Source organism: Nycticebus coucang, chromosome 16 (genome assembly GCF_027406575.1).
Source record: "Nycticebus coucang isolate mNycCou1 chromosome 16, mNycCou1.pri, whole genome shotgun sequence".
Classification (NCBI taxonomy): Eukaryota; Metazoa; Chordata; class Mammalia; order Primates; family Lorisidae; genus Nycticebus; species Nycticebus coucang.
Genome location: NC_069795.1, coordinates 88,021,824 through 88,044,473, shown reverse-complemented (window position 1 = coordinate 88,044,473; position 22,650 = coordinate 88,021,824). Strand labels below are relative to the sequence as shown.

Sequence of the window (22,650 nt, the reverse complement as noted above, 5' to 3'; positions counted from 1 at the left end):
CACAGCACTCTACTGAGGGTGACAAAATGAGATAGTCTCTAAACCCCCCCCCACAAAAAAAACTTGCAAACTGTGAGAGCTACTGCAGCCACAAATTATGGCACCACTAAGATGCGAACATTTAAGCATCCTTACCCAAACAAGTCAGTTCCCTAGTAAATTTACACTCATACCATTATACTATATATTCTGGGTACAAGGGTAAAAATCATTACAGGAATATGAAAGTTAATACAACTCTCCCTTAAGAAGATAGCTATAAGCACACCACAATCCCTCATACACACACTGACTGTAAGACCAGATTTCTCAGCCTTTATCCACTTGTAAACTCTACCCTCTTCTGTCCACATTCTAAAACTCAACTGATGCAAATAATTGTGTAGCCACTTATCACTGGTTGAAAGTGAAATAATCAATCATGGACATAGCATTTAAATTCCACATTCTTACTGGAAGTAAACACACAGGGGTACAAGATGTATTCTGAGTTACCAAGTTAGTAGGCATTTAAAACACCCTGCCTGGCTCGGCACCTGTAGTCCCAGCTACTCATAGGAGGAGGAGGCAGGAGAATCGCTTGAGCCCAGGAGTTGGAGGTTGCTGTGAGCTGTGAAGCCACTGCACTCTACCCAGGGCGACAGCTTGAGGCTCTGTCTCCAAACAAACTAAAAAACCAAAACCCTGCCTCTATTAAGTTTTACAATGTAGGATCTGCAAGTATGATGCATTACCGATACTTTCTAGTCATCTGGCTGCCTCAACACTAAAGGGTAGCAGGAGAGTGAACTAAGACTACCTAGGTTCAGATCATGGCATGGCCACTTAAACTGGTCATGAAAATTACCCAAATGAAAAAAGAACCAATACAAAAAACATCCATTTTAGGAACCCTCAAGTTATTGATAGAGGTCAAAGTTATTTTTCATCCCTAAATGGAGATGTATCTCGTTACCCTCTGTGTATCTTGCAGATGATAGAAAAATTTTAATAAGTAACAAATCCGAAATATTTGTTGTGTAAACTGAGTTGCACCACCAATGTTTTTCATTTGCATTTATTTAAACACAGTTCTCAAAACATTTGAGTGAAATTGGGCTTCCTTTGGTAAGCAAAGGACCTGAAAATAATATGAACAGGCAAAGTCTTCAGTTCATCCATGACACAGGTGTAGTGTTCCCTTCTCTTATCCCATACTTTGGAGCACCCAGTTTTTTCATATGGTCTAAAGCTAGAAGAACAAGAGTACATTTGTGGTGGAATGTATTGTTACTTGCTGTTTGAAATACCATTATACCCTTTTAACAGTTTTAAGAAATAGCCTTTGAAGGCATATATTGGGCAACTCTTCTTACTCCCTGCTATATATGTTATTACAGATTACATAGAGGCTGACAAATCCACATTAATATAAGCCATTAAGCATTTGTTGTATTGGAAGATTTTTAGTTCTAACACTAGCAGTACAGAGTTACAGAGCATAATTTTTAACACTTAGTTGCAGGTATATTAAGTATGGTATGTTTCATGGACTGAAGAAAACGGCCATCTTATCTTTAAATTTACTACTGACAACAAAATCTGAACAGTTCTGCTAAGCACTGATATGTTAGAAAGAAAAGTAAAAATCAAACTGTTTATTGTTGCTTTTTGCCATTTGGTAGCATTTTATACAGGCTTCGATCTTCAGTATACCCTGGATTCAGTAAAAAACCCTTTTAAATGAAGTTTTGTACAATAGAAACTTCTTAGCAGTCAAAATTTAGACTGTAAAAAAATACATGCAAAACATACTTTCCTGAAAACACTTAACTTTGAACAAAGCACCAAACTACACAAATGCAGAATGAAAACAGCATTTCAACTCCACCAAAAGTAGTCATCATAAAAGGTGTAAAAGTCACCTAACTTCACTAGGCACTGTTCACTTTTTAAACGAGACAATAAAAAATATTGTCCACAAACAATATCCCAGCTGTAGGGTAGGTTTCAGAAAGTCTTCAGCTTCATGCTTCAATAGCGACCTAGAAAGAAAACAATCAGGCTTTAATATTAAGGGAACATTATCAATTGTGCTTTAATGCTAAGAATTTTAGGTTGTTCTGCCATTAGGAAATTCTTATGGACCAGATTAGAGAAGACTTCTACCGAAGTGTTAACACTAGAAACAAGATACCCAATGTTAAACAGAAATAGTTGCGAAGTATAAACCAAATCTGAGAGCTAAGGTTTTTTTTTGAGACACTGACTTTGTCACCCTTGGTGGAGTGCGTGGCACCTTCAACTCATAGCAACCTCACACTCTTGGGATCACGTGGATCCTTTCACCTCAAGTCTCCCAAGTAGCTGGAGTACAGTTGCCCACCATGACACCTAGCTATTTTTAGAGATGGGGTCTCACTCTTGCTCAGGCTAGTCTTGAACCTGTGAGCTAAAGCAATCCACCCACCTCGGCCTCCCAGAGTGCTAGGATTACAAGTGTGAGCCCCACCATGCCCAGCCAGAGCAACTCTTTTCAAAGTTGTCTAAAATTTAATAGACTGTTACTTTTACTATTTTAATTAAAAGCAAAAACAGAATTCTAAAGGTCATCTTCATCAACTTTCTTGAACCCTCAAACATTCGAAATGTGTGCGAACGTAACAGATAAAATTACACGAACCCATTATCTGTGGTATTATTACCACACACACACACACACACACATACTACATCAAGATAAAAACTTACGAGGTGAATACGATCGAGATCTGGAACGTGATCTGTATCCTCCACGACTATAGTAAGGAGAAGGTGACCGCCTTCTGTAAACAAATGTCGAAACTGTCTTAAATCTCCATAAATCACTATTAGACTAAATGACATTACACCCCCCTCCCCGCCCCTGTTCCCGAAGAACTCTTCATGAACTTTTCAAAAATATTCCATTAGTCATGGGATTTCTAGGACTCGGAGTAAAGCCCACATATCAAATAAGTATTAAATTAACAGAGGTTTAATACTCCTAGCTCTATTTTAATTTACTCTTCTTTTAAATTTTCTGAAGTAATGTTTAAGAAAAAGAAAATTCCCTTACCATTAACTAATTCCAACCACACCCAAATGGACTAACATCCAAACCAGATTTCACTAGTGTTTCAAGTGATTTTGTTTTGTATAAAGACAGGCTTTGAGTATCAATACGCTTAAGATGTTTATAAAAGCAAATGAAGTGTAAGAACATGATAAAAAATGGCTAAAAATTTAATGTTTAAACACGCAAAGCCTTTTATAAAAGTCATTTAACTTAAGAATATTCTTATGAACTTCAAGAATTCAATTCTGGGGCAGCGCCTGTGGCTCAGTGAGTAAGGCGCTGGCCCCATATGCCGAGGGTGGCGGGTTCGGACCCAGCCCCAGCCAAAGTGCAACAGAAAAATAGCCGAGCGTTGTGGCAGGCACCTGTAGTCCCAGCTGCTCGGGAGGCTGAGGCAAGAGAATCGCGTAAGCCCAAGAGTTAGAGGTTGCTGTGAGCTGTGTGACGCCACGGCACTCTACCCGAGGGTGGTACAGTGAGACTCTGTCTTTAAAAAAAAAAAAAAAAAAAAAAAGAATTCCAATTCTGTGTGAATCCACTTATAAATTAACTACCAAAGTATCTGGAGATAACTATCTTAATGTTAGGCTTTCTACTATGGTCCAGAGGTTAAATAAATCCTCTCCTGGCATACCTATAAATCTGATCCCTGTCTTGAGCAGCTCTCCATCCTCCTCCTCCTCCACCTCCTCCCCTGTGAAGACAGGAAAGTGTAACATTCAGTTTTTGAAAAAATTATATCTTTTATTCAGTAAAATAAAAATTTCCACAAAGCACAAGTAATACCTACTTTATTGTGAGCAAAATGATTAAGAACCTTTTGCCAGTCTTTTCAGAACCTGGCATAGAGCTCTCTGGTGGCTAAAAAGAGTATCATTAGAACACAGGACATTTTTAGGCAAATGCTCTTGAATGATTTTTAAAAAAAAAAATCAGCATAAGAATTTTTCTCATCCTCCACAAATTAATCCTTTAAATTTTACTCAATACAAGGATGGTTAAAAGAAAAAAAGGAATTTTTTAAGTGATAAAATGCTTACGTTCAGAACACACGCAATGGCTGCTAGCCAATTAGGGGGGAGGGCCAAGGGACCGGTACATTTGTTAAGCAGACACAGAATATGTGAACATAAACCGTCAGTGGGGTCAAGTCCCTAAATGCCCCCCTCCATTGGTTAGCAACTGTAATAAATCAGTTTCAGATAGTGACATACTGACAACTGTCAAACATTATCAAACAACGCAGGGAAAAAAACCCGTACCTCAATACCAAACTAAGGTACTAAGGATTTTGTTGTGGCTAATACCTAATTACATAAATTTATATTTTAACAAAGCAGGAAGGGTCTAAATTACCCATCGCTGCTAAAAAAATAGAGATTTTAGTTTATTTTTACATTTGGAAATACTCTCAAAGGTATCTTTTTTAAGCATGAGCATCTTTCTACCAAAACCCCTACCTAAAGTATCAACTTTTGGCAACAAAAAGAACCTGTTGACCATTGATTGCGATACTAAATTCACGATTTTAAATTATATAAGCTAAAAATAAATAAATAAATAAATAATATAGGCTACAATTATTTCCTGTTATTTTAAATTAAAGAATTCAGACTTTGAATTCAAACCAAAAAACAAAAGAACTTTATGTTTGGAAAGAAAAGAAAATCTGTTAATATATCCCAAATCATCGCTTAAATTCCCCTATTTATATTCTAGAATAGTTTTTGAACAGAAAACTAAGTACATATATACCAAATTAATTAAAAAGACACAGACCTTGAAATCCGCTTTGAACTCCTGCTGTTATTTCTTCTGAAGCCTAAAATGCTTCCGATTACAGTGACCACTCTACATCACAACTTACCTGTATGACCTGCTATAGTAGTCTCGATCATCATAGCCTCGATCATACCCTCTGTCGTAATAATCCCGACGGCGTGAACTGCCACTACGAATAATAATAATCATACATCTTTTTAAAAATATGGCACAGTCTTCTCTACCATCTTGGATGTGACTTTTATTATTAAAAACTGGTTCTGATATTTAGCAGCAGCTCAACACCATGTAGCATGCTTTATTTAGGTCTTGAGGGTAACAACCTGCAGATAAGCTCTATGGACATGACTGGAAAAGTGTAATTTCCTTATTTCTGAACAAAACTGATGGTATTTACTAGTAGGCCTTTTCTGATGTTAATTGGAAAAAAATGGGCATTATTTCTTTCATAATTCTCACTAATATGGGACAAACATTGTCTTTTACTTAACTGTAAGTATTAAAAATTTTTGGATTAAGGAGGCACACAGATCTACTGATTTACTTTCTCATCGCACATATTTTCAAAAGAAAAATAAAACCTTATAAAAAATGTCATTTTGGGAGTGGGAAACCGCTTATAAGGAGAATAATGATACATAATTACAATTCTCTATCTTATGTAAGAACATTTTAATTTTAAAAATAAATTCCAATTGGGTAGTGCCTGTGGCTCACAGGAGTAGGGCGCCAGCCCCATATGCTGGAGGTGGCGGGCTCAAACCCAGCCCTGGCCCCAAAACTACAAAAAATAAATCCAATTAAAAAGTTTGTCAATAATGTACACATTTGGTCACTATCACAACAAAGGGGGAAAAAAGTATCCTTTGATGTACAATTAACCAAAACCTGTTTTCCATTCTGCAAAAAAACCCAAACAAACAAAAAAAAAAAACTAAAAAATGCACTTTTTGGTGCGAGTTTCACTTTGTCACTCTCAGTAGACTGCTGTAGCATCATAACTCACAGCAACCTCAAACTCTTGGGCTCAACCCCCAAGTAGCTGGGACTACAGGCGCCCACCATAATGCTCAGGCTCTGTCTCAAACTCCTGAACTCAAGCAATCCACCCACCTGCCTCGGCCTCCTAGAGTGCTAGGATTACAGGTATAAACCACCTTGCCTGGCCTAAAAATTATACTTATTTAAGATTTATATAAACTTATTATTTGTAATGGTTATGTTTCTATTATAGGGAAAATGCCCTACTTTTAACAATTAGTGAGTAAAGCCAAAATTTATGGCTTTTCTTTGAGAAAGTAGAATGTGATTTAAAAGTGTTAAGCAAATATAAACAGAAATGCTTCCATGTATTTTTGTATATAATCCACTGAAGTAGTTTTATTGTTTCAGGTTAATTTGACGGTACAAGGAATTAGGTTACAATGCTTCCATTTAGGTAGACTCCCTCAGAGTTTTTAGTTTTAATTTGCACTGTGAATTAGTGCAAGTGCAAAAGACCCCTTTCCCCACAGGTGTTTCTTGGAGGAAGTGAACTGAATTTTCAATCGAATTTTTACCTCATAAATGAACTTACTAGGTAGGTCTTCCCATGTAAATTCCTGGTGTTGGGGTATGTGGTCTTTTTGTTATAGAGAAATCAACTCTGATCCTACGACCATCAAGCTCCATTCCATTGGCACGTTCCTTAGCCTTTAAAAGATAAATCAACTATTGACAGACATTTTGGACAGAGCCACCAATTATCCTATGGCTATGACTAAGGTTCAAATAGAGTTTCAGTTAGGTGTAGCATGAAGTTATTATTTTGAGTCTCACTCTGTTGCTATGGGTAGTATGCTGCGGTGGCATGGCTCACAGCAACCTTAAACTCTTGGGCTTGAGGAAACCTCCTGCCTCTGTCTCCTGAGTAGCTAGAACTACAGGCACCCGCCAAAGTCACCTTATTTTTTTTTCTGTTATTTTTTTTTTTTTTAGTAAGAATGGAGAGTCTTGCTCTTGGCTCAGACTGGTCTTGAACTCCTGAGCTCAAGCAATCCACTTGCCTCAGCCTCCCAGAGCAATAGGCTTACATGAGCCACCATGCCCAGCCAGCATTAAGTTATTTTAACACTGGTAAGCTCAGATGGTCTACAATTTAAAATTGGTTTATTCCTTCTAAGAAATTTCATTTTGTAAAAACTGGTCATTAAAACAAAGCAATTACTATCCCTAACCTCAAATTTGACAGTGTTTCTAGACTAAAGCAGTGCGTAGTTGTCAAATTATAACCTGTAGGACACTGAGCCATAAGCTACGAATTTAAATAAAAAACAAGCCTCGGCATTTCGTAAGTTATAATTTAAAAAATTCAAACTTCAAACGCCTATCAATGTTTCACTAGAATACTGACTGCCCCCCCCCTCATTCTTTTCCATATTTCCATGACTCAAAAAGCCTAACATATTTACTACTTAATCTTCGAAAAGTTTGTCCAGCCTTGTTCTGGAAAGCAAAAGCTAAGACGAAAAGATGAAGAAAAGCCAAGAACACATATAGCATGCACTTAAAAATATTCACTGGAGTTTGTTCACAATTTGAAGAAACAACCTTTCACCTAGGCAGATAATTCCAGTGTTTTGTGATCTTCTAATTAGAATGTTCAAGATAACATTTCTGCGTCGAAACAGCTTCTGACACTACAGATTTATAGAAAAATTATGCTGTTTTTTTCACAGTACTATGCTGTGCTCCTCTAGCAAAATTAAATTAGGCAATTGGTGATCTTGGAAAAATTCTACTTAGATCTTTTGGAATCTCAAGTTTTAAAAAAATAAAACTAAATGACATCTTAAAAGGTCCCTTCAAATGTCTTAAAATTGCAAAGCTACCCAGCAATCCAATGGGTTGCATCCAGCTTTTAATGCTTCATTAGTTACTCCTGTTAAAGGAGTAGGGCACCAACCCCATATGCTGGAAATGGTAGGTTCAAACCTAACCCAGGCCCCCTGCCCCAAAATATATATATATTTTTGTGGGGTAAGAGATGGAAAGTATCACCATGTTGCTCATGCTGGATTCCAACTGCTAGGCTTCAGTGATCCTCCCACCTTAACCTCTCGAGTAGCTGGAACTATAGGCATATATACCACACATGGCTCAAAAATGAGAACTATGTATATAAAATGCTTCTGCCTATTCTATGATTAGACAGATATTAAGAAATATTAAAAAAAATAAAACCCGAAAGATTTTGCCTAGGGCTCAACTGAATTCCTAATCTCAACTGTGACCATCAGAGGGGGCTTGGCATTAAGTGTATATCAGTTTCTTTTTATAATTCTTCTTTTTGTATAGAGTCTTAACTTTATCCTACCCTCGGTAGAGGGTTGTGGCATCACAGCTCACAGCAACCTCCAACTCTCAGCTTAGGTGATTCTCTTGTCTCAGCCTCCCAAGGACCTGGGACTACAGGCGCCCCCCCACAACCCCAGGTATGTTTCTGTTGCAGTTTGGCTGAAGTGCTGCCCTTTTTATAATTTCTTTATGACGACTTCAGCTATTTTCCACATGCACCTCAAGTCTGAATTTCTTAAATGGAATCCACTTCATATACTAACTTTATACTTTTTTTTTTTTTTGCTTTATACTTTCTGCATCCTGAGCTTCAAGTCAAATTCAAAAATAACATGAAATCCTTCATTGCCAACAGATACTCAAAATCAGTTTCTTTTCCCTCCTTAGTCATAACTTTGTTGCTTATTATTTTCTATTGTAGAAAACAGCTTCATGTAAATTAGGATTAGAAACTCTAAATTACTCTGAATACTGTTTTCATAACATTTGGGTATTTATAAACACTATAACAATATATATGAACTATATGCATACATACATCAATATCACTAAGTGATTATGTCAGAACTTCAAAAAGACTAAACCGGAATATAGCTGACCCCAGTTGGTTATAACCAGTGAGGCAGGGTAGAAGGACCAATTGCCCTAGGTTACACAAAATTTTGTTGTTCTACATGTATTTAAAATTTCCTATGACAATTATTTCAGTATTTGTTCCTCAAGAATTTACTCCTTTGACTGAAACTGCAGATATATATCCTATTTACACCATAAAAAGCAAAACTGTCCTTATCTAAGCGCTTGGTTATTAATGCTTGGGAATTAACTGAACTGGTTTTTACAAAGGGTAAAATAAAAGTTTTACTCACTTCCTTGGCATCATCTACATTTTCAAAATATACAAAGGCAAATCCTCTTGAACGCCTAGACTGCTGGTCGTATACGATAGACACATCTGCAATGGGACCATATTTAGAGAACACTTCTCTTAGATCTCTTTCTGTGGTGTACAAGCTCAACCCAAATACTCCAAGACAACAGTTGGGATCAGGATTAGCCTAGAAATAGAAAAATGCAATTCAAACTTTGAAAACTTACCATAAATCAAAGTTTAAGTAAACCATAGACTAACCAAAAAAATGTAAGTAACAAAGTGCTGAAAATGTTTTTAAGGTTGAATTAAGACATGTCACATACACAATGGATTGAGTTGCCAGGAAGAGGTAAGAACATGTAGAGTTTGACTTTATTTATTTATAGATAAAGTCTCACTATGTTGCCCTCTGTAGAGTGCTGTAGCATCACAGCTCACAGCAAACACAAACTCTTGGGCTTAAGCGATTCTCTTGCCTCAGCCTCCCGAGTAGCTGGGACAGGCGCCCACCACAATGCCTGGCTAGGCTTTTTGTTTTGTAGTTGTTACTGTTGTTTAGCAGACCTGCAGTGGGTTTGAACCCGCCAGCCTCAGTGTACATGGCCAGCACTCTAACCCCAGAGATGAGAGCACCAAGCCTGGAATGTTTTTCTTGATGGACTTAGTTATATTGGTATATCAATACAATGCCTGATAGCCTAAAAGAAGCTAGTAACTTAAAATGAGAATCTCAAAACACTAAAACCCCTCTGAAGATTTGTCATGTATTCATTACTAAAGCTCCACTGTCAATCAGTCTTAACCTAAAATTCTTTGTTTCAAAAAATAGCTTTGCATCTTACCCGATTCCCAACATGACGCCTGCGAGTAGACATGGGAGAATGGCTGTGGCTGTGACGTCTACGATAATCTCGACTGTAAGACCTGCTCCGAGATCGTCTATGGGAGCGGGAACGAGACCGTGACCTTGTATAATGCCTTCGAGAGCTTCTTCGGGATCTAGACCTGCAAAACAAAGCCTTTAAGGTTATGACTAAATAACTGACAAATATGGTCTTTGATTTTTTTAAGTTTATAACTCTAGAATTAAATCCCAGAAGGAACACAATCCAAGCATATGATAACATGCCTATAAATTAAGTGGGATCAATACCTTTCCTCTATAATTTTAATCTACAGTCATTTCAATTTTGCTTGAAGTGTTCCAAACCCACAAGTTCTTCTCCCAACATTTCTTCAAATCAAGATAAAGGGAAATTAAAAATCAACATAATCACCTTTTTAAAAAGTAAAGCATGCAGCACTTAAATAGCTTGGTTTGTGCCCATCTTTCCCCTCAGAAGACTACCTTCCGTTTTTCTGCATCTACCATTATGCCTACCATTAGCTTACAAGGTAACAGCATCACCATCACAGGAAGTTCCCCCAGCAGTTAAGGAAAAAAAAAAAAAAAAAAAAAATCAGAGAGTGGCTTTTGTCTAGAATTATCTGTGAAGTCATCATCTAAACTAGAACATGTTTGAGAAAAGGGGGTGCTGTTTATTATGCCTGACAACAGACATAAACTAGGATTGTCTCAGGCAAACTAGGATGTATAGCCTGATCTTTGAAACAGATAAAGAAAAAAAAAAAGCACCAGGTATGTATTTATCCAGAATTGCAAATACTGATAACCAATTTTCTGTAGCATATCTGCCATACTAAGAAGCAGTTTACTTACACTCATAGTGAGTCCTCACACAACAACTCTGAAGAACAGGTACCATCACTAACTTGCCTTTTACAGATAATGAAGCTAAAGTTGAAAAGGTTAAGTACAATCTACCCAAATCAACAAAAATAGAGGTAAGATTTGAACCCTGACTAAAAGCCCAGGCTCTTAACCAATTAGTCTTCTGTCTCCCAGAACTTAAGTTTATTTCTAGTACCAATATTAAATAGGCCAACGAAAGATCTAACCCTCTCTATCTTCCTGGTTTACAAAGCGCACACCAATGTCTAAGAGTAACAAGAAAATCTCAAGACAGTCTTTCTTACCTAGATTCAGATCTGGACCTGGACTTTGATCTGGAACGCCTGGAATCTTCCTTGGAGCGAGACCTTGCAGGGGTATGCCTTGCAGATTTCCCCGATCCGTGAGCACTTCCACTTCTGGAAGCAGAACGGGATTCCTACACGTAGATGTCAAAAGTTTAATTTGTATACTTCCTGGGCAACTTTAAAAACAAACAAAGCTGCTGTAAGATAAATGGTGAGGGAGAGCAATCCCCTTCCAAGATAAGAAAACACAGGTAAGGGAACTGAGTATACCTGGTGTTATCGTTTCATAGCTCCAACTGACATAAATATCAATTAACTTGTCCTTTCTTCCACCTTTTTGGAGCAGGGATAAGAGTTATCTGACCCCACTCCCTTCTGAAAGGGATGCCAAAGCCAAACAGTTAAGGGAACTGTCCAAGGATTATGTTTTGGGAGTATTACTCACTAGGGTGATAAAGAACCTTATTAACTTATGTCGCCTATACTTTATACCTATTTTCAATTAAGTTACAGTCATTAAAAACAAAACCCTACAAAATTTACAAAACTTACTTTTATAATGGATCTTTTTAAAAGACCTCAACTTTTCAAAAGATGGATTTTTGAGTGGAGGGAAAAAGACAAGCATTGTCATCTCAGTTTCAAGTCCTAGAGAGAAGTAGAAACCTAGCAGAAAGCCAGGACCAGCTTGAAAGACTAAAGTCCATATGTAAAACTCCATTCCACCTAACCATAGTGGGAGACCCCCAACAAACTGAAAGCAACTAGACGGAGCTACATTAAAAAGGCAGTGAATTATGCAGAAGAGTAGGGTGAGTGCCATAGATCCACAGCCCCCCTTAACCTAAATAGATGAGCCAAAGTAAACTAATAATAGCTCATTTTATGCAAAAAGTGACAACTAGATAAATACTATGTACCCACAGCGTTCCCAATCAAAACTGGGACTAGCTGCCAAGCAAGTGCCATGAAAAAGATCTCTAAAGAATGCTAACAAGATCAACTAGTTCATTAACAGGCCAAATACATATGCTTAATTAATCAGCAGAAAAGGTATATGTAAGTAACAGAACCAGGGAAAAGTTCTGCCAAGGCATCAAAAACAGTGAAGGTGAGACGAACAGAACTCAGCAGTCGGATAGTTAAGAAAGATAGCAATACCAAAGTAGACAGCTTTTATTTTAGGCCATTCAACTTAAGCAAAATAAAAGGCCTAAAGTCTAGTGAGTCTTCCTAGGTAGAGCACATGTTAAGAATCAAAAGGAAGCAATTATAAGAAATAACTGGAAGGTGTATGAATCAAAGCTGAAGCTTCCAGATGAGTTATCACAAGGTGTCTCTGTGGTAGATCTTCAGAGTATCCTGACCATTCTTCAAAGAGTAAGATAAGGCTAAGAATTATTTTAAATTACAGCCCAAAACATTTCAGAACACATAAAGAAAAGAAAATTTGGAAGACCTTTCCTATGATGCTCAGAAGCAGCATATACACAAGTGACAAACTTATATTTTATATAATAGGAAAGACCAATAGGTCTTTAGGCATCACAAAGCTGGGAAATGACCTCAAAGCCGTCATAAAACATGGTGAGGTGATGTGAAATATTGACAGCCTTTTTCCCCTCTGTTCCCTCCATGAGTAGACTACAAAAAGATTGAAAAATAGTAATAAAGAACAGATGCCTTTAATACCAAGAATTGTTTAAAAGATGACCCACTGCTCTGGGGACCCCTTGGATTTACCAAATATTCTGAGCACAGACATTTAGAAGCACAATTTCTCCCTTTTTCCCTTGGACAAAAGTCTCAAAAAATAAGGGTGTAGTCAGGCCATTTTTACCATGGGAAAAATTAGTCCAAAAGAGAAGATAAAAAAACGAGGAACCGTGCATCTTACAAAGGTATATGTGAAACTTGGTAAACAGTCTGTGAAGCTAGTGAATGATGCCCCATGAATATATCAATGTACACAGCTATGATTTAATTAAAAACAAACAACAACAACAAAAAAAAACGAGGAACCCTGGAGTGGCGCCTGTGGCTCAGTTAGTAGGGCGCCGGCCCCACATACCAGCCCCAGCCAAACTACAACAACAAAAAATAGATGGGTGTTGTGGCGGGCACCTGTAATCCCAGCTACTTGGGAGGCTAAGGCAAGAGAATCACCTAAGCCCAGGAGTTGGAAGTTGCTCTGAGCTGGGACGCCACAGCACTTTACCGAGGGTGACAAAGTGAGACTCTGTCTCTTGGGAAAAAAAAAAAAAGAGGAACTCCAAAGCCACTAAACACCTTTGTTCCAAAGCTAACAAGATTACTTCATGGAATTATAGAATTTTTAATGGAAACCAAAACAATTTGCTCAGAAAGTAAGAACATGAGTGCCTCACAATAGAAGATTACCAATAAGAGCAATTATAATCAGTTAGAAGGAATCTGAACATAAAGAATGGGTAGAAAGCCAACACCCTTGGTAAGTCTCTTGCTTTATTTAATGAAAAGCCTATTTCAAGCTCAGATGCTTCACCATCCTCTCCACTGAGAGGCTTTCAGCTTAGAAAATAAGCCTTAATGAGTTTTCCTCATGACATTTTAACAGATCAAGAGTCAAAGACATAACATTTTAACTAACAGGCTTGTAGCTCACTTTGTGAACAATCATTTCTTAGACCAGAAATAAGAGAAATATCAAATGTAAAGACTTTCCATCTTATACTGACACTTCATTGGGCTATACCATCTTTCCTGTCAGGGATATTTTCTTAAGGAAGTTTAAAAATTCTTCCAGTTATGCTGGCCATTCAACTTACTGGGAAAACATATGCAAAGGAACTTAAGACTGTGTGGAAGAAATGAGACCTAAAAGGAACGGCCAAATCTGAAGCGTAACACTAACTTTAAACCTTAAAACATGGGCACATCTGTAAGACCAGTTGGGAAAGCCCCTAAACTTAATATCTTTAATTATATTTTTAGAACAAAGCTGTAGGTGTCAATACAGATTTAAAGCTTCACCAAAATAACTACTCAGACACCAAAGCTCCAAGCAAAGGGATTATAAAATTAAAGTCAGCATAAATAAAAATCAAGCCAAAAATTCCCTGGAAAATGCTCAATGATGTTAAGTTCTCATAGACAGGATCTAAGTTGTATAACTAATACACGCACAACCTGCAGGGAACACATCAGGCAACAAAACATGAAATAGTCTTCCAACAAAATAAGTTTAATGTACATCTGTCTAATTCTAAGAATAGCAAAATCTTAAAACATTTTATTTTGAAAGATAAAAGGATCGGTCATTCAATTCCTGTGTAAGAAAGACCTGGTGTTGGGCATCTATATCCCTTAATAGAAACATTGTACACATTTATGAGGCTAGTTAAGTCTCATGGATATAACTTCAAAAGTAATATGCTTCCTACCTATCTCATCATTTCCCTTCCCAACAGTATCTTCCCAGATGGGCGGAAATGGCTTTCTACCCATTCCTTCTCATCGTTTCCCTTCCCAAAGCCCAACTCTTTCCCTGCTCTTCCTGCCCCTATAATCTATCAGCCTTCTGATTAATGTAATCTTCCCTATAGCTGCCAGTCCCAGGAACACAGAGGCCTATTTTACCCGCCATCTTCCCAATGGCCTGGGAAGACACCCTAAAACCAAAGATGTGTTGGCTAATGGAGAAATAAAAAAATGAATGAATGAGATGACTTACTAACAGTAACAGCATAACCTTAAATCTACACAGCTTGATTCACATAATCAGATTCCAAATTGGATTCTTTTTCTTAGGGGGCTAACCTCTATTTTGGACCTCAAGGCCTTTTCAGGTTACTTGATAAAAGAATCCATGGGCTTAAATAAAAATACCCATTTCACAGCATTTTTACTTCAGCCATCTGCCTCTTCTATGAGTAACTCAGAATGCAAAATAAACATTTAATGTTATTAGTTTATCTATGGCAAGAAGTTTTACAAACCAACAATTGGAGAAAAGTAAATGCAAAAACTACCTCCTATAAATGCCAATAATTGTTTGCAAGACAAAAATACTTTCACACTGTGACAACAGGTTCTAAAGCACCAGAAAATGGATCCTTTAAGAAATACCACCTGAATCATTTTTCCCAAGAGCTTAAAGATCTGACAACTCTCAGAGAAGTTTTAAGGTGTCTTCATCTCAGGAAGAAGTCTGTGAGATGACACCCTTGGCATTCTCAATTGGGTAGAAAACATTGTTGGCTGGCTGCTACTGGGTATTACGGATATGTATACTTGTCCCACCCAGCTGAGGGTAACAACATCACACCAATCAGCTGACAGAAAAGGAAAAAACAGAACATTTGATGTGATTTTCTGAGTAGTAGAGTAGGGAACCAGAATAAAGCTACTTTATAATCTGTATCTCTAATACCATTCTAGTAATGAAATGTTGATAGCAGAAGAGGGAAATAAAAAGCACCTATTATTGCACTTTGATTTAGCTATCCTGTTCACCATGTGTGTGACCCACTTCTAAGGAAAGCTATTATATTTTTAGCACCAACCCTAGTCATTCAGCTGGAATGGGCAGTGAACAGAATTTGAAGAATCACCCCTGGGTACTTATTAACAAATATGCACCTTAAAGTTAGGGTCAGTGCTAAGTGCTTACAGATCTCCACTTCTGCCATTTGGAAAAAAAGTAACGATTTAACGCCAACAAACAAAACAACCCCCCCCCCCCAAAAAAAACCACACTACCCTGTTCAAAGCTTTGCTCTGATTCTGAGGGGTTGGTTCTATACCATTATACCATCCTGGCTAGGAAAACAACAAAACATTCTACAATATCCTGAAATACATACAGTACTGAAAGAAAGGGGTCAGTGGATTCCAAGAGTGCAGGAAAGTAGCACAGACCACCAGCTGTTAACTCGGGACACAATCATATCCTGGGACCAGCAGAATTAGATTAAAAAAAAAAAAAATCTATCTAAAGGGGACAACACTGAAGCCAACTGTTACCCATACTGGAGAGCTCACTGCTGCCTGGTATTTGACTACAAAAAGTTAATTTTTTTTTTTTAAATTGCATTTCAATCATTTGACTAAGCAGTTAAAATTAGAATTACCTAATTTAAACGTTTCCCCTGGAAGGCACTTCTTTACCCTGTATATATTTTCTTCTATTAAACAAATAATGCATGCATGTTTAGCAAAATATACAGGGACACATAAACAGACTAGTAATTACTTAGCGTAGTGCTTTCTGATTCCAGATTACTTCTTATCTTAACTTCATTTTTATTTCTTTTCTTCATTCTTCCGTTTCAAATTCTGACTTCTTTCATCTTCCCCACTTCACACAAATTGCTCAATATTCTACAAGTGGGACTTCTGGTCTGATAATTAGCATGCATTCTTTCTTTTATTTTTTCAAATTTCAGCTTCACTTATTCCTGAGCTTCAAATACTCATTTATAAAACTTGTCAAATGACGACTTCCGCATTTTCCTTCTTCAACATTAACCTTAATAGAAAAAGAACAGGATGAAGAATATTTTAAAACTCCAGGATAAAATCCAGTGCCAAAACTGAAAACTAGAAAAAAAAAATCCCTTTGTTGATTTGGATTAAAAAAAAAGACACTAGAATATGCAGCTCAAAAATCTGAAACTACATAGTTTTCTGTTGGTTCTAGAATATATATGGTAATCACTCTCATTTGTTTACTCCAAATAGATTTATCATGCTTAAGATGAATGTGAAGTGCGCCTCTGAACATTTACTGTTCATTTAACGGTTTAAAACTACAATTACATTTCACACTTCTTACTTATTGTATTCATCAATAGAAAATGTTACGTGTCAAAATCACATCTCTATCAAAAAGTGACACATTAATACATAAGTGCAAGAAAGGAAAGCACGGACAATTCATTTGTACAATGATGACAAAGGCTCAGGGTTTAAGAGGTTTACAATATTGTGACTTGTCTCAATAGATAAACGTATTTAATGTCACGCAATTTTTTACTGTATTAGACAATGTCAGAATATGACAATTTGGAACTGTAGTTTTAACCCACCCCTAGAAATGCTGCTCTAGTGAGATTTTATAGTATAAATGGTCTAAATACTAAATTTAGAATTAAAATCATAAAAAGACAAAATCAAGTCAACAACCTACTATAAGCCAGTAACTATGGAAGGAAAGCAGAACAAACTTGAATCCAAACAGTGGTATTTTAAAAGAATTTTGCGGTACGTTTTCCCTTCAATGAACAAAATAGTAATAATGTCTTCTGGGTGTCCAAAGGAGAAATCCTACTTTAAAGGTGGCAATACTAGAAGAATATTATAGCTCACCTCCTCAAATATTAAAAAGAATTTAGCACATCAGCAAAGTATAATAGCATCTTCTGAACATGCCAAACAAAATACTGCCTTTATAAAACATTCTAGTTTTCCTCATTATCCTGCATTTCACCCTTGAATCTTATTTTACTGTCATTTTCTTAATTTTATTTTCCTTTTGGAAAAATTTAGTTTTCTTTAAAAAAGCGTTACAAGAGACATCTATATGTCTGAACATTAAGCCATTAAAAACCATGGCTACCCTGGCACGTGTTCTGATGTCTCATCTAACATAACAGCATAATTTCCAGCCTAGTTTTAAAGTCAATTATTGTTTCATTTATTTAATCCTAGAATATATTTTAAACAGCTATTTAAGGAAGCTACAGTAATTGATTTTCTTTTAATCCATCACTAAAATGTAATGGGAAATGTTTGCTGGCAGCACAAATGTAATCGTGGAATCAGAATGCCCAAGCAGGTTTCCTTAGGGCCGCCTAACAATTATGTACAGATAACAGGGCTTAGATGCAGAAGATACTGAAATAGAGGCCAAAGCTCTATGAATACTGTCTTCTATATGGACATCTAACTGCTGTTATTTCACTACCCCTTCCAAACCTTCTTCCCTCTTATATTCTAAGAACAAAGCCATCACTATTAATTATAGTATCAGGTTTTTTTTACAACTCAGCAGCTAATTTCAATTTATAAAACCAGAAGACGAGGCTAACATCATGTACATTCGGTTAAGAGATCCTACGGAGAAATAACAGAAACTTTCCCATCAACACAATTTTTGTTTCTGGAGGATGCAACAAAAAATCCATTTAACATGAAACATGCACTAAACTCATTAAGTTGACAAGGCAATAAATATTCTAAAAAATGGAAGGGAGAGGGGAAAGAAAAACATGTGATCCTTTTACAGAAAGTCAATGAATGCTCTTACCAATACATTACGGTCTATTTTATTATTTTCTGCAGCCAAATTGTCTACCAGAAGGGTGGATGAATAGAAAAATCTTCAGACTAAGAATAGTCTTTGGGGGAGAAAAAAAAAAAAAAAAAAAAAAATCCCACATGCCTGTGCTTTAAGAAATCTCATGCAAAAACAGCACAGACCCTTACATTTACATTCATAAAACATTCACTATTTCCCAGCAAAAGCAAATGTTTTGACATTTCAGAAGACTATCTTTTAATCTAATATCCAAGCACAAAAATGAAGGCAAAAAGCCTAATCCAAACTGTTGCATGTGACAATCTATGTGATAAAGATAATCTGAAAATAACCCTCAGAACCTAATTCAAAGTGAAGATTTGGGGGAGTATTAATTTACTACAGGAAATAACTTTTTTTTTGTTTTGGCTTACAGCTTAAAAACAGTTAAGTGATGACAAAACCTAATTCTGTTACCCACACCTAAAGGACTAAACCTGGGTAAAAACCGTTATAATTCCTAATCAATCATACCTTTAAACAATGCAATTTATGTATGCATAAACATTGATCAGCGTAACAAAAAATGCTAAGGCTCAAGAGATGTGTATGTCTGGTTTTGTCTTAGCAAAATAGGAACTCAACTATGATAGCGTTATTGTTTACTGCTTAGGTTTGGGGTTTTAGTGGAGAGAAAGGGTAAAAGGACCACAAGGCAAATCCCATTAATAGTTCTCTCCCCAACTTAATTCCTCTTCAATCTTTTGACAAAACCTGGAGTACTTACCTTGTAAAATCACTCGTAATTTCAGTTTGAAATTGCCACCTTCTAGCTCCAAACATTCACAATATTAAAGCACTCTTACGACCAAAAGGGGGAAAAAAAAAAAATCAACCTGGTTTCAAGAGACTAATAACCTAACCAGACGAAACAGTTTTCTCTCACTTCACATTAACTCAATCCTTTGTTGAAGGTATTTGGCGTGAGGGCTACAATTCTGCAGAAAGAAATTGATTCAGAGATGTTTGTTCTGAAAATCAGAATTTAGAGTTAGGGAATAAAAATAAAGAATACAAAAAGATATCCCAAGATTAAGCAGAAGAAGAGAAAAACTGCAGATTTTGAAAGGCATCCTGAGATGGTGTCCAGGTGCTAGTCACCTCTATAGAGAACAAGATTAGAGATAATGTGTCTATGTCACAAACACACTGCTTCTACAAAAAACAGCAAAAATTTTTTTTTTAATCAAAGTATCTGCTGGGTCAAGACATATTTAAACTGCTTGCTATTGTAATCTTGAATAAAAACATCTGGCCCATAGTGTTTCCTATTTCTTGATTCTTTATGTAAAGACTAATTTGTACAAACTGCACAGGTAAGGAGGATAAGACTTAAATGTGACTGAGTGCAAGACAAGACAATAACATAAGCTTTACACACCCTCGCCCTCGTGTATTGTGATCATTATTGAGCTTTGAAGATTGATCACCCCCCATTATTAGTCAGCACCTCTAAAATTGCTAACAAACTCTATTATAAAGTTCTTATAAATACTCTATTAGTAAACTAAATTGAAGATTTTATTCCACACGTCCGACTTTATGTTTAGGAAAAGTACTTCTAAAGTTTAAAGGACTAGGCAGTGAGACTTCAAGCGCCCTCCTCCCCTTACTCGAGAGGTAGGGCTGCCAAGGTGTGGGAGTGTCTGGATTACAGACAGGCGAAAATTCCAGCTGATTTGAAGAGACTTACATTACCTTTTTTCCCCTTGCATAATTTTTATACTGTTCCATTCAGCCTTATGCTTGTCCAGCAAAGGGAGTCTAGACAACGTATTTGTTTTAGGTGTATTCCAATCATTTAAAGGTTCCGATAGGAATGCAAACACAAAAACGTGAACGTATTTTACAACTTGAAAGACTGGAAATCTCTTCCAGAAAGCCAAGACTCTTATATTAATTTTCTCTCCTTTCACAATTAATCAAATACCAAGGATTTCAAAAAAACATTAAATTTTTTATAACTAGAAAAACCCATTTCAAATTTCTATTAATAATACGTCTCAAACAGATCTACTTCCTTTTCCCTTCCTCAAGTAAAATATGCTAGAGTTAATCCTTCCTTGGGCAATACTACACTTTTTGGAGCATTCCATGTGTAACCTCATGTACATTCAACCAGGAAGCTCCTCTGGTCAGAAATCATTCTGTATTCCCTGAAGAGTGCAAAAGCACCCAATAATCGGTGTGTTTAATAATAAAATACGTGCGCTTCCTCGTCCCAACACCAACCAGCAGTTTCAACAGGCCAGTCGACTGATAGCTATCAGAAGTCACAACCACCTGTGAGCTCAACCCAAACTTTTCTACCCTCAGAAAGCAAAACCTTAAGAAAAATAATCACGCACATCTGCGATACTTAAGTATCACCTTACGGAAAAACATCAAAATCCTAAAATCTAATATTCACCTGAATGTGTTACGGCTTGATTACTTCAAATCAATTAGTTTTAGTTCCAAAATTCATTATACAGTTAAGTTAAGGTGCCAAGCGAGAGGAAGCTTCTTTCTAAAAATACTGTAACGAACTAAATTAAGGTATTTAATAGTCTTACTCGACCATCAGATCTTAAAGCAGCTCTACGAGCAAGGGGACACTTAATACGTAACGAATCTCAAAAACGACACAAAAAACCATATTCCGCTTCAGAAATTGGTTTTCTAGTCCTCTTCCTAACAAATTCCCCTCAGCCGCCAGTATGTAAAGTTCTGGAAAGCCTCTATTTCTGCGTCTTCAGTGCTTTCCGAACCTAATCATACCCACGGCCCCCACGGGCAAACTGCTTTTCCTAAGTCTACGATCTTAATTTTGCAATTTAATTAACCCTCACCGAACTCCACCTTTTAAGAGGTAGAAACTCACGAAAAAGTACCAACATACGTTGTGATTCTCAATATTGGAACGCCTCAACAGAAAGGAAATAACGGCGCCATGTATTGTTGCCCGCCAATTTCTCCCGCACATTCCCAGGGGTGGGGGGAAAAACCTCCGTAAAATAGTCTTAGCGATCTTTGTGGCCTTTTCTAATAGAATACTCTGAAAACAATTCTTGACTGGAAAACTCTAAGTTATCGGACAAAAACGCTCCGCTTAAACCGAACACAAGAACCTCGCCCTATCCCCTCCAGCTAACGGGCCCAGAACGTAAGGCTATTTTAAGTTTCCACATTATGAGGCCCAAGAACAGCCTAAACAGCCTAGACGGTCCCTTCGATAGCATAAACACCGGCCAAGAACATCGTCTTTCTTCTTCCATCCCGCCACGCGGTCTACGAGGCGCGGCCTGCGGCGAGTCGAGCCCGCGCTCACGCGCGGCCTCTCCGCCATTTTGTGCCTCTGGCAGCACGCCGAGCCCGCCAGCCCAAGATGGCTGCGGCGGCCCTTCGCAGGAAGGCATCGGCGAAGTAAGATACCGCTCCCCTCCCCCAACACCGAGGGTACGCAGCGGCCATTTTTAATCTTTCCTACCCCCATAACGGAAAAAACGGCCGTCTCGGGCACGAGGCCACACAAACCCGCCGACAGCCTGATTCACGACTAAAGATTCTGCCCACAAGGGCTTGTTAAAACGTCGTCTGCCTTTCCTTCCGGCTTCAGACTTCGGGGCCTAAAACATCTCTGCCTCCTACCTCAGGCCGACAGGCCTAAAAAGACAGAAGCTGGGACCACACAGCCGCCCCCTACACCACTCCTACATACCCGCTCGCCGTAGTTCTGTTCGCCGCTGTCGCTCATGACTCCTGGCTGCTGTCGCCGCTCGATGTGCTTCAGTGAAGCTGCCAACCTCTTGCGCCTTCTTACGGAGGCTCCGCTGCAGCCTCACACGACGCACCGGTTTCCGACCCGCTCACAACTGAAGCGTTCCGCGCCGCCTCCGCACCGGCTCTACCTCCACCGGACGTGACGCGGCGCTCCCCAGCTCGCCTCCTCCCCCGCCCAGAACGCGCGCATTCTCGGCCCCGCCCCTTCTCGCTCTATTTTCTCTCCCCAGCGACCGCGCGGCCCGAACCGGACGTGACGTGAGCCCCACCCCTCGCGCGGCTCCACCCGGGTCTTCCGGCCTCAAAGAGGCGGGAAAGATAGTGTGTGGGGTGGTCTGTCTTGCGGGCGCCACCAGGCACAGTATGTCACCGACCTCGACTGACTGTCACCTCGAACTTTTGAGAGAAAGAATCAAAGGCCGGGAAGGGAGGAGATGCTCT

General features: G+C 38.0%; 1 protein-coding gene across 2 annotated transcripts; it reads right to left on the bottom strand.

The window, feature by feature from the left end:
* Positions 1-1,044: 1,044 nt before the first annotated feature.
* On the bottom strand, positions 1,045-22,440 carry TRA2B (transformer 2 beta homolog). Of its 2 annotated transcripts, none has more exons than XM_053565861.1 (9): positions 22,148-22,440; positions 11,106-11,239; positions 9,911-10,073; positions 9,064-9,252; positions 6,435-6,550; positions 4,944-5,027; positions 3,711-3,770; positions 2,731-2,804; positions 1,045-2,024 (listed from the first exon to the last, which is right to left on the bottom strand). In XM_053565861.1, exons 1-9 carry the CDS (start codon positions 22,181-22,183, stop codon positions 2,014-2,016), a joined length of 867 nt encoding a protein of 288 aa, XP_053421836.1. In that variant the 5' UTR covers positions 22,184-22,440; the 3' UTR covers positions 1,045-2,013. The 2 variants fall into 2 exon arrangements, with proteins under 2 accessions (XP_053421836.1, XP_053421837.1); XM_053565862.1 differs by lacking the exon at positions 22,148-22,440 and adding an exon at positions 16,342-16,534.
* Between the last annotated feature and the right edge of the window lie 210 nt (positions 22,441-22,650).

What these genes read in the sequence shown, in the direction of transcription:
- TRA2B (XM_053565861.1), bottom strand. Translation starts at nt 22,183, where the DNA reads ATGAGCGACAGCGGCGAACAGAACTACGGCGAGCGG. An exon ending in AGGTCCAGATCTGAATCTAG is followed by an intron (nt 10,074 to 11,105) that starts GTAAGAAAGACT and finishes TTTGTTTTGCAG; the next exon opens with GTCTAGATCCCGAAGAAGCT. An exon ending in TACTATAGCAGGTCATACAG is followed by an intron (nt 3,771 to 4,943) that starts GTAAGTTGTGAT and finishes CTGTCTTCACAG; the next exon opens with GGGAGGAGGTGGAGGAGGAG.